General features: G+C 46.1%; 1 protein-coding gene across 1 annotated transcript in view; it reads left to right on the top strand.

Moving 5' to 3' along the window:
* LOC122923312 (protein GREB1-like) overlaps positions 1-11,609 on the top strand; it is a 92,324-nt gene that overhangs the window by 76,265 nt on the left and 4,450 nt on the right. The window contains exons 29-31 of the mRNA XM_044274094.1: positions 1,034-1,169; positions 4,329-4,529; positions 5,646-5,784. Of these exons, the coding sequence (XP_044130029.1) occupies positions 1,034-1,169; positions 4,329-4,529; positions 5,646-5,784 (476 nt within the window). The remainder of the gene's footprint in view (positions 1-1,033; positions 1,170-4,328; positions 4,530-5,645; positions 5,785-11,609) is intronic.

The raw sequence follows: 11,609 nt of genomic DNA on the forward strand, positions 1-11,609 counted from the left end.
AGAATAGGCAGTTATATTAAAGGCTGTCCGTGCCGTTCCACAAATTGCAGAACACACAGGGACGCCATCCGTGTTTTGCGGATCCGCGGTTTGCGGACTGCAAAACACACACCAGTCGTTTTCATGAGGCCTTAGGCATTTGAATATATTTTTTTCTAAACCAGGCAACCCCGAATTCAAATTTTCACCCAGGCAGACCCCATGATCTGAGCATCCGAGCAATTCATGCTCCAATGCTCTCCCTTGCCCTGCGTTGGATTGCGCAGGGCAAGGGCTTTTTTGTTTGTTTTTACACTGCTAGGCAGGGGCTTCCAGCTAGCAGTGTTGCTGGTGACATCACCGGCTCTGCCGTCATCAGGCTCACTGCTAGGCGGAAGCCTCCACCTAGCTTTGCCCATGGAGAGCCCAGTACTTCACCTGATTTCCTAAAAAATCCTTTGCCCTACACGGTTCAGAGCAGGGGGGCTGCCTGGGTGAAAATCGGGGTATGTCCGGGTTCAGCGCTGAACCCGGACAACCAAGTACTATGTAATGTCTACCTATGTAACTGTATAATCACCAAGAGGTGTCTCAGCCTAATAACAACCATATGGTTGCAGATACAGCTCTGCGGCTGGGTTCACATGTTCTGGACACACCACAGATGAGGTGCGCATGGGGTGCATCCAAAAACTGCTCTGCCATGGAAACTGGCATGGATTTCAAATGACTGGAGCTATATAAGCACCTTTAATCTTTGATGGCCGTGATGTGAACTGTCGTTTGGGCCTTGGTGAAACTGTAATGGCATCATGGCTTGTCTTGTAGCTTTAAATTCCATAATTTCCTCTTACAGTGTATGGGCATCCTATTACGCCTTACTGTAATATATAATGCTATATTTTATTGATATCACTACTCATGGCGATATATAACCTTCCTTCACTCTTTGCACTGCGCCACACGGAGACTTGCACGCGGTATTAAATTATTGCCTTGTGCATGGTGACGGTATGTGGCTTCCTCACGATTGTTCTTGTGTTTCCCCTGTCAGGTTCACGTGTGATGATGTGGACTTTAATCTACGAGTCAACAGCTCTGGGCTCCTCATGTGTCGCTTCAATCGCTTCAGTGTCATGAAGAAGCAGATTGCGGTCGGAGGACACCGCTCTCTGCATATAAAACCAAAGGTAAGGACACTTATAAATTCAGCGCTTGCGGCTAGAGTCACCTGACATAAGAGAGAAATGCTGGATGTAAAATTGGCAGTACATTAAAGGGGCGGTATGAGATTACAATAAAGGACCCGTTTTTTCCAGAAACAGCGCCACTCTCGTCCACATTGGGTTTGGTACTGCAGCCCAGCTCAGCACACTTGAATAAAGCCTAAGCTGCAGACATGTAGCAGTGCTGAATGTGCTTGCCATCGTCACGTCATTAAAGTTATCCATCTTCAGGACTGACTGGTTGCCAGATGTCACTGGGTCATCACTCAAAACCTATTAGACCTTACAGAGGATATGCTGTTTCTCTGTTATTCCTAATAAAAAGTTATGAATAATTTGACAACTAAGTGTTACCATTCCCCGTGTCAAAGTGGTGTGTCCCTACACAATGTGACACTGGCCGCACTGATTGGAACATGTGTGATTGTGCGGGGACACCCCCCTCCTCCTGACTGATAGCACCTATTATGGGGAAAGATGCTCCAGAATTGGTATTTCATGAAGATTGCAAGTGTGTACTAAAACCGATAAATCCTCTCTAAGCAAACCTGTCATAATTGTGCTGGGAAAGCAATTTTAGTTCTTATTTCCTTCAAGTTTTCAGTAAATTTTCACAAAAGCCTTCAGCTAGAAATATAAGGGTTAGTTGCTGAATTATGTCTCTCGTAGGGTCCTTCTACACAGGTCCAGAGAGCGGACAATGACTGTTCCTGATCATCATCCGCTCGTTAGCTGCATAATGATGGCAGATGTGTAGGGCTGAATGATTGTTCCACCCCAACAGTTTTCCAGTTTGTTGGCAGCGCTTCCCTGTTTACAGAGGGCGATTGCAGTGACCAGGAACGGGTACGCTGGCGCCACTTATGCAGTGGATCAGGATATGGATAGATAATAGTTTGTTCGTGACGCCAATTGCAGCGTGCGCAGGGTACTGTCACAGGGCCCTTCAAAGATGTTATAACTTACGTTCCAGTTTAGGAATGCCAGAGTGTTGTAATGTCTCTGTATGGTAGTGGTAATTGTGTCAACGGTGTCTCCTACCTGGGTACGGCTGGACTCCTGGCTCACTTGCAATAAAATGGAGTGTAGTGATAGGAGGAGTAATAGAGGGATTTTGCAGCAGAAACTGATATCCAGACTTTTGGTAAAGTTCAAACTCGTCTTTACTGAGAGTAACTTTCATCCAAGCAAAAATACAGCTTTGGTCTTAGGTCCCAGCAGGCTTTCAGCAATGGTTGGCAGGAATTAATCTTCTGCTCTATAAACCTGGAGCTTGCAGGAAAGGACGTCTGCTTTATAGCTCTAAAACTATGGCAGGAATTTGGCTTCTGCACTTCTTTATATCTTCTGCTTTATGGGGACTGACTAGCTGAGGAGGAATATGGCTTCTCCTAGGTCTCTGGACTTTACCCACAGTTATATTCTCAGGGAATGCTTTCTTCCTGGAACTGGAGGTTGTCTGCTTGCTTCATCCAGCTGAGGCTGCAGGGCTCAGGCTGGGGATTTGATCAATGTCTCAGCCGAGACAAGATCCTGGCTTTCTTCCCTATATATGGGAGCTCCTAACACGCACATCCTACCCCAAGCAGGGGGTGGGCTGCACTCCTCCCTAACTTCCTTCTCCACCCAGGGTGTAGGCTGTGGGCATAGTCCACACCTCCACAGAGGGGGAGCCAAGCTGGAATGAACTATTCCAGCTTAGATGTTCTAAACTGAAACTAAGTCTCTACCAAGCCATTGCTGCCACCTGCTGGTGAACATGGAAAATTACAACTTTAATGGAATTTAACATGGTTTATGCACATTTGTGAATGACATAATGTAAAATCACATGAGATGACAAGGTTAAGGCTCTTAACAGATTGTAGCAGGGTAGAAGAGTTTCGTAACACAACTCTGGGGTGTTACACAATGTGCTGCCAGCGAACAAGGATTATACTATAGGTGCTGCATAAAAAATGTGACCACCAACAAATGAATCTTCATTGTTTATCGGGGAACCTTTAAATGGGGCAGTTTTTGGAAGAAAGTGTTTATTACGATTCATAGCCTGTGTGAAAGGGCCTTTAGTGTTTGTGTAAAGGCCCTTTTACATGGGCCAAGAATCGGCCAGATAATCGCTAACTAGCGTTCATAGGAACACTAGTTAGCAATTATCTGCCAGTGTAAAGGTGCTGCCAATTACCCGATGAACCGTCAGAACGCTTGTTCATGGGTTAATAGGGTCATTGGTGCGATCACCTAAATCATTGTTTGCCAGCAGCAGATTGTGCCGTCTACACACTCTGCTGCTGGAAACAATGATTCTGTATAGGGACGAGCGATGGCATTAGCGATCGCTCCTCCCTATACTGTGAAGGAGATGCCTGCATGTAAATGCAGCTTTCTCCTCCACTGATGAGCAGCAGTTGTCGGGAAGGAACACTTTCTCCCTGACAATCGTCTGCTAAATCTATCAGTGTAAAGGGGTCTTTAGAGACATGCTGTGAGAGGGGAGGAGGGGATCATGTTACCTCTTCCCTGCCTCAGCCTCCGCAGAAGAGAGGATTTACAGCACAGCTTTTCTATCATTCCAGGATGAGCCCACCCACCCACAAGAATATAGAGAAAATGTACACCGAATCGATGCTGAGGGAAGCAAAAGATCCAAACCATGTCAGGCTATACTACGTGTAAAGAGCCCTTTACATAGGCTGAGAATCCGCCAGAATGAGCGTTCATAGGTTTATCTGGCAGTGTAAAGGTGCCGCCGGTAATTGCTCAGGCACCTAAATGGTTGTTTGCTGGCAGCGGATTGTGCTGTCTCAACACGCCTTCTGCTGGCAAACCATGAGTCAGTATGGGGACAAGCGATGGCATTAGTTGATCTCTCCTCCCCATACTGTGGAGGGCATTGCTGCGTGTAAATGCAGCTTTCTCCTCCACTGACGAGTAGGCGATTGCCGGGAAAAAAACGCTTCCTTCCTGACAATCTCCTGCTGAAATGTCCCATCTAAAGGGATCTTAATTCACCTCTATATCTGACTAAGGAGGTGAGGTGTGCAATCATAGTGTAAAATACCACTTTACTGCCATTTCTGGATTATACTTCATTTATTTAGATTTCCGGATTTTTCCTTTTAGGTCCTTGATTCGTCGCTGTCTGTTTCCTCGGCTCACTACATCTGCGCTCCCGATAGTAAGCACACCATCCTGGCCGCCCCCGCTCAGCTACTGCTGGAGAAATTCCTCCAGTTTCACAGTCAGCGATTCTTTCCTCTGTCAGTGAAGAACCGCAGCCACCCGGTGCTTGTGGTGGATTGTTACCTGAACCTCGGACCCCAGGTACATAAACCACATACTTACACAAATATTCTACGCCAACTGATTTATAAGAGGCGTTTCCATCTATGGGAACCTACATCAGGTTTGAGTTTGACATTTGTTTGAAATTATCAAGTGAGGTTTATTTTTTATTTTTTTCCAAAAATAGCACCACTCTCGTCCATAGGCTGTGTCTGGTATTGCAGGTCAGCGCCATTAAAGTGAACAGAGCTGAGCAGCAATACTGGACACAGTCCATAGACAAGAATGGAGCAGATTCCGATTTCCAAAACTGTAAAGGTGCCTTTAAGGTCCGGCCACACTGTTGGGTTTCTTAATGCAGTTTTGGAAGCCAAAACCAGAATTGCATTAAAAAAAAGAAGAGACGTTGTATCTGTCCTTTATACTTTCTCTTCTTTTATAACCCACTCCTGTTTTTGGCTTTTAAAACTGCATAAGAAAACTTGACCGTGTACACCTAAACAGGCCTTACACGTGATATAGTCAGCTGGAAGGGTTTATCTCCTGAGGTTGAAATCCAGTGTGCTGACCCTTATCTACCCCAACATCAGCCATCAGGGGAGTGTCTGGAGGCCAATATACACATAAAATGGCTAATCCCCAGCAAAATCATCAGGTCCGGTCAACACACATCAGATGTATGCTGACAGTCAGAACCTGCCAATTTTGGACAATCAGCCGACCATCTAATGTGTATGGGGGCCTGAAAAGACACTGCCAGAGGAGTCTGGCTGCCGCTTGCTCCACTCTCCCTACGGAGAGGACCATGCCGAGCAGAATGTGTATGTGTATAAGGCGGGTCAGGAGAGATGGCTGTCTTCTGAACGCATATTCACCGATATCCATGCAACATTTCAGCCCTACTTGGGCCTTTCTCAAGCTTGAGAAACATGGAAACAGTTGAATTAAGTACCCCACTTTTTTCACTTAATTTTCCTAGAGAGCTGTGTATTTTTCTATTTCTTCTATATCAGTGAGGACTTGGAATTGTAGACCTGCGGCTTGCACCCTTTTGCTTCATTCACAGTGCTATAGACTGTATATACTGTATATGTATTTACTTATTTATTTCTATACGTAATGTCAGTGAATACAATCCTTCCTTCCTTTTTCCAGATTTCAGTCTGTTACGTCAGCTCACGGCCCCACTCGGTTAACATTAGCTGTCCCGACATGGCGTTCAGCGGGCTCCTGCTGCACCTCTGTGACTCTTTTGTTGTTGCCAGTTTCTTGAAGAAGTTTCAGTTCCTTAAAGGTAAGTCAGGCACAGAGACTGTACTGTCCACATTCCTCTAATCCCTCATGACATATGTCTCTTGATGCTAATTGAGCGTAAAATATCTCAAGCAGCCATCATAATTATAATTATCACTTAGGGCTTTTTCACATGAACGTAAGGGCTCCGTGGCCGTGCTGCGGACTGCAAATGCATGGGCACCGACTGTGGGGCAGCCGCATGTAGAGCGCAGACCTATTCACTTGAATGGGGTCCGCGAGCCGTCCGTTCTGCGAAAAGATAGAACAAGTTCTATCTTTTTGCACCACTGAAGCACAGAACACCACGGAAGCACTCTGTAATGCTTTAGTGGGGTTCCGTTCCGTTCTGCACCGCATCTCCGGATTTGCGGACCCATTCAAGTGAATGGGTCCACATCCCTCATGCGGAATGCACACGTCTGGTGACCCGTGCATTGCGGAACTGCCGTATGCGGCCCGTAATACGGCCACGGGAGCACTACGGTCGTGTAAACAAGCCCTTAGAAGGACTGTTCTGAAGGTTTAATTGTGACCCCTCTCTGAAATTCACACTATATCCATGGCTTGGAAAGTGGAAATAATATTAAATGCACCAGGTTACATTGCTTATCGGCTTCTCAAGACAGCATAAAGGCCTCTTGCACACGAACATGTGCACCCCATGGTCATGCTGCGGCCCGCAAATTGCTTCGTGGGGCAGCCACAGCCGATTCGGGACCCATTCAATTTAATGGGTCCACGATCCGGCCGTTCTGCAAAAAAGATAGGACATGTTCTATCTTTTTGCGGAACGGAAGTTCGGGACGAAACTGCAAGGAAGCACTCCGTAGTTCCGTTCCGTGCTTCCGTTCCACACCATTCCGCATCTACAGATTTGCAGACCCATTGAAGCGAATGGGTCCGCATCCGTGATGCGGAATGCACACGGAACGGTGCCCGTGTATTGCGGATCCGTATGAAAGAGGCCTAAGTGTGTTGTTGCTATTTTATTGTTTAGCTCTGACATCTTACCAAGTAGCTTACATGTAATGGAGGTGATATATAGCACATAAATAACCTACAAAAACCTCCCTGTCCAATCAGGCAGCATCTAAACCATAAAAATAATCGACGTCTACACATACAAAGAAAACTGTGGGACTCCAAATGTACAAAAAATATATAACAATCTTTATTAATTGATAAATATAAAAAAAATTATTTTTCTAAAGAAAAAGGCAAGATGGATATTGATACAGAGAACATTGCAAGGGGCGTTGTCCCCAATATAGTGATCCACGTCTACAAGATATACGATGGAAATAAATAGCACTACTGCGATGCAGCGTAACTTCGGCCTTCCCGCTCACCGCCTACAAGATATACGATGGAAATAAATAGCACTACTGCGATGCAGCGTAACTTCGGCCTTCCCGCTCACCGCCTACAAGATATACGATGGAAATAAATAGCACTACTGCGATGCAGCGTAACTTCGGCCTTCCCGCTCACCGCCTACAAGATATACGATGGAAATAAATAGCACTACTGCGATGCAGCGTAACTTCGGCCTTCCCGCTCACCGCCTCATATGGAACTCCAACTTGCACATACTGGAAAGACTGTGCGAGCAGCAGCAGGCGATAGTGGAGTTTCAGCTGCAGCACACATGGGTTTGTCGCTCTGCGGAACAGCACCACTTCACCACCAACGAGTGGGCCTCCATGCGGGATGTGTGTGCCGTGTTGCGCTGTTTCGGGTACTCCACCAACATGGCCAGTGCTGATGACGCCATCCTCAGCGTTACTATACCACTTCTATGTCTCCTTGAAAAAACGCTTTGGGCGATGATGGAAGAGGAGGTGGCCCAGGAGGAGGAGGAAGAGGGATAATTTCCACGGTAACAAGTGGCTCGGAGGGTGGGTTCCTGCACCAACAGAGGCTAGGTACACAACTGTCCAGCCAGGGCACAGTTCTGCAGGATGATGATGAGGAGGAACCCTGTTCACAGCAGGGTGGAACCCAAAGCAGCTTATGGGCATCAATGGAGCGTGGCTGAGGGGATACAGAGGACACAGATGATACACTTCCCACAGAGGACAGCTTGTCGTTGCCTCTGGGCAGCCTGGCACACATGAGCGACTACATGCTGCAGTGCCTGAGCAACGACCGCCAAGTTGCCCACATTCTAACCAGTGCTGATTACTGGGTGGCTACGCTGCTGGATCCCCGCTACAAGGACAACATGCTGTCCTTTATTCCGTCACTGGAGCGTGATCAGAAGATGCGCGAGTTCAAGCACAAGCTGGTAGACACGCTGATTATAGCATTCACACCTGACAGCGGGGGCACAGTGGAAGCACAAGGTGAAGGCAGAGGAGGAGGAGGAAAAATTAGCATGGCCGAATTGTGGAAAAGTTTTGTCAGCACGCCACAACAACCAGCACCACCAGCTGATATGGAACGTCTTAGCAGGAGGCAGCATTTCACCAACATGGTGGAACAGTACGTGTCCACACGCCTACACGTACTGATTGATGGGTCTGCCCCCTTCAACTTCTGGGGTCTCCAAATTGGGCACATGGCCTGAGCTTGCCCTTTACGCCTTGGAGGTGCTGGCCTGCCCTGCAGCCAGTGTATTGTCCGAACGTGTGTTTAGCATGGCAGGGGGGTAATCACAGACAAGCGCAGCCGCTCATGTTCATTAAAATGAACCAGGCATGGATCCCACAGGACTTGTCCGTACCTTGTGCTGAGTAGACAAGTATACTGGCCGCACCCAGCCATTATTATACTCCAACACACTTTCTCTTTGCATTCTCTTTTCTATTTCCCAATGTTTTGGGGTCTTCCCAAATTTATTAAAACATTTAAAGAAAAAACAACAAAAACCACCTACACCGCCTCCTCAACCTCCTACTCCACTTTGACCTCCCCTCCTAGTTCAAGATTATTATTTTTAATTTTTTTCTATTCTATGTTATTTTAAAGGGCTTCTGTCACCCCTCAAAAGTAATATTTCATTTTTGGGCTAATTAAAATCCTTATAGTGCGATTATTCAATATATAGTGCTCTTACCTTTTTCTGTGGCTTAGTTTCTTTAAAAACTGCACTTTTATAATATGTTAATTACCTTGCTACCAGCAAGTAGGGCGGTTACTTGCTGGTAGCCGCCGCATCCTCCTTTCAAAAAAACGCCCCCTCCTCCTGTTGATTGACAGGGCCAGCGAGCGCTCTCCTCCTCCGGCTGGCCCTGTCTGCGTTCCAAATCTCGCGCCTGCGCCGTACCGGTCTTCAGTCGGCGCAGGCGCACTGAGAGGAGGCCGCTCGGCCGCTCCTTCCTCAGTGCGCCTGCGCTGGGTGTAGATGTGATGTCATCGGCGCAGGCGCGAGATTTGGAACGCAGACAGGGCCAAGCCGGAGGAGGAGAGCGCTCGCTGGCCCTGTCAATCAACAGGAGGAGGGGGCGTTTTTTTTAAAAGGAGGATGCGGCGGCTACCAGCAAGTAACCGCCCTACTTGCTGGTAGCGAGGTAATTAACATATTATAAAAGTGCAGTTTTTAAAGAAACTAAGCCACAGAAAAAGGTAAGAGCACTATATATTGAATAATCGCACTATAAGGATTTTAATTAGCCGAAAAATGACTTTTGGGGGGTGACAGAAGCCCTTTAAGTCATTTCCCTATCCACATTTGTTTGCAGGGCAATTATCCTGCTCTTAACCCCATTTTGCTTCCTTTTGCAGCCCTCTAGCCCTTACTACGACTATTTTACAGCCATTTTAGTGCACCAAAGTTCAGGTCCCTTTTGACTTCAATGGGGTTCGGGTTCGAGTTCGGGTCAAGTTCGGTTCCCGAACCTGTACTTTGACACGAAGTTTGGCTGAATCCGGCAAACCCGAACATCCACGGGTCCGCTCATCCCTAATCACGACCCAATGGAACGCAGGCGATATATCTAAAAGGGGACAGAACATCAGGGAAACCAAGATAAATCAAACCTATAAATGGCCCAGCAGATATATCGATCACATGATTCCAAACAGCAAATCCCACAATAACTAGTGCTGAAAAGGCCATAATTGATAAAAAAAAAAGCAAAAGAAGTGCATAAAATCAAGGACTGGCATAATTCTTTCTTATATAAAAATATATATAAAGTGTAAGCATTAATAAAGTGACTACAGTGCAATCAATAAACCCCTATATTGTGAAAGCAATTGTATATAAAAAATTATATAGTATATGCATAATACTTTCTTATAAAAAAGTATAAAGTGACTATAGTGCAATCAATAATCTCTAGTATTGTACTATTAACACCAATTAATAAGTAAAAAAGGGTTTGCATAAGTGCACCCCTCCCCCCCCCCAAAAGAAAAAATGGGGGGAAAAACCTAGGACAACTATCATACATGCCCTCAAAATTAAATACAACTATCTTAAAAATTGCCCCATGTAGTCACTATATCATTGTTTGCACTTTATATAGGAAAGAATTATGCACGTCATTGATTTTAGGCACATTTTTTTTACTTTTTTACCAATTATGTTGTTTTGAGCACTAGTTATTGTGGGATTTGTTGTTTGGAATCATGTGATCAGTATATCTGCTGGGCCATTTATAGGTTTGATTTATCTCGGATCCCCTGATGTTCTGTCACCTTTTAGATATATCGCCTACGTTCCATCGGGTCGTGATACGACGCATTTACTACCAAAAAGCAGACAGCCTGAACTTTTAAATGTCTGGTTTTAGCTATGTTGTTATGTCTGGAAACTTGTTTTTGTCTGGAAAACCTGCTATGTCATTGAATCATTGAAGCTCTAATGTAAGTCTCTACCAGACAGGAGCTGAAAGAATGTATCTGTTTGTGCTGAGTTTCTCCACCCCTCCCAATAGAAGGTTCTAGTCTAGCAAAAACTGTACATAACGAGAGCAGTTAGGGACCAGTGCTTGGAAGAGGAGACTCTTCCAGACTACTGAGTGACCAGAAGAAGACGCTGAGATGGGGATACGCTGCCACAGACCCTGGATCACCAGCCTTGGACCAGGGTACCAGCCTTCTGAAGAGACAGAGGGACAACTAGATCAGACGCATCAAACCCTTCTTCTGCCTTGGAGGAGACTGGAGAAGCCAGCCCAATGCCTCGCCTGTATTGTTTTGTACCTGAATTCCCTCAATAAAGAAGCACCCTGATTTACTGCAGACCCTGACTCTCTGGACTTATTTCCCATTGGGGTGCACCACGCCTTACCATCCCTTCCAGAGAGCAGCAACACGTGGTGACACCTCGACGGTGTCCAGGGGAACCAGCGTAGCGTCGGGGCCACCCCAAGCCCAGCCACTGCACATCCCGACGTGCTCCCGTATGTTGTCATCACGTGCGCAGTGATGCGGCAGGGATGCGCTGAGGGATCAAGTCGGCTATCATGGTGGTCTCGCGCCCGCATAGATGGAAACGCAGGTGATTATATTTATAATTATCAGGTATACTCCCATTGCATTCCCTATATATACCCTGTACTGTCTATATCTATTACCTCCTGACGAAACCTTGAGGGTGAAACGCGCATGATTACAAGTGAATCATGTCACAGGGTACATCTGTTTTACTATAAGGCGCATTATATGTAAACTTTTGGTATATTTTATGCACTTGCAGTGCTGCTGTACGAATTATATATTCTTCTTGCCAATGTAGTCTGCACGGCAGTTATTATTTGTGATATTTTAGACATCTACATGTAATGTGGTGTCTTGTTCAGCGACACTGCCAATGCAATATTGTGCCTAACCGACATACCTGTGGGCCTATGGGGCAATCTTGTTATTTAATCA

Source organism: Bufo gargarizans, unplaced genomic scaffold (assembly GCF_014858855.1).
Source record: "Bufo gargarizans isolate SCDJY-AF-19 unplaced genomic scaffold, ASM1485885v1 original_scaffold_1463_pilon, whole genome shotgun sequence".
NCBI lineage: Eukaryota > Metazoa > Chordata > Amphibia > Anura > Bufonidae > Bufo > Bufo gargarizans.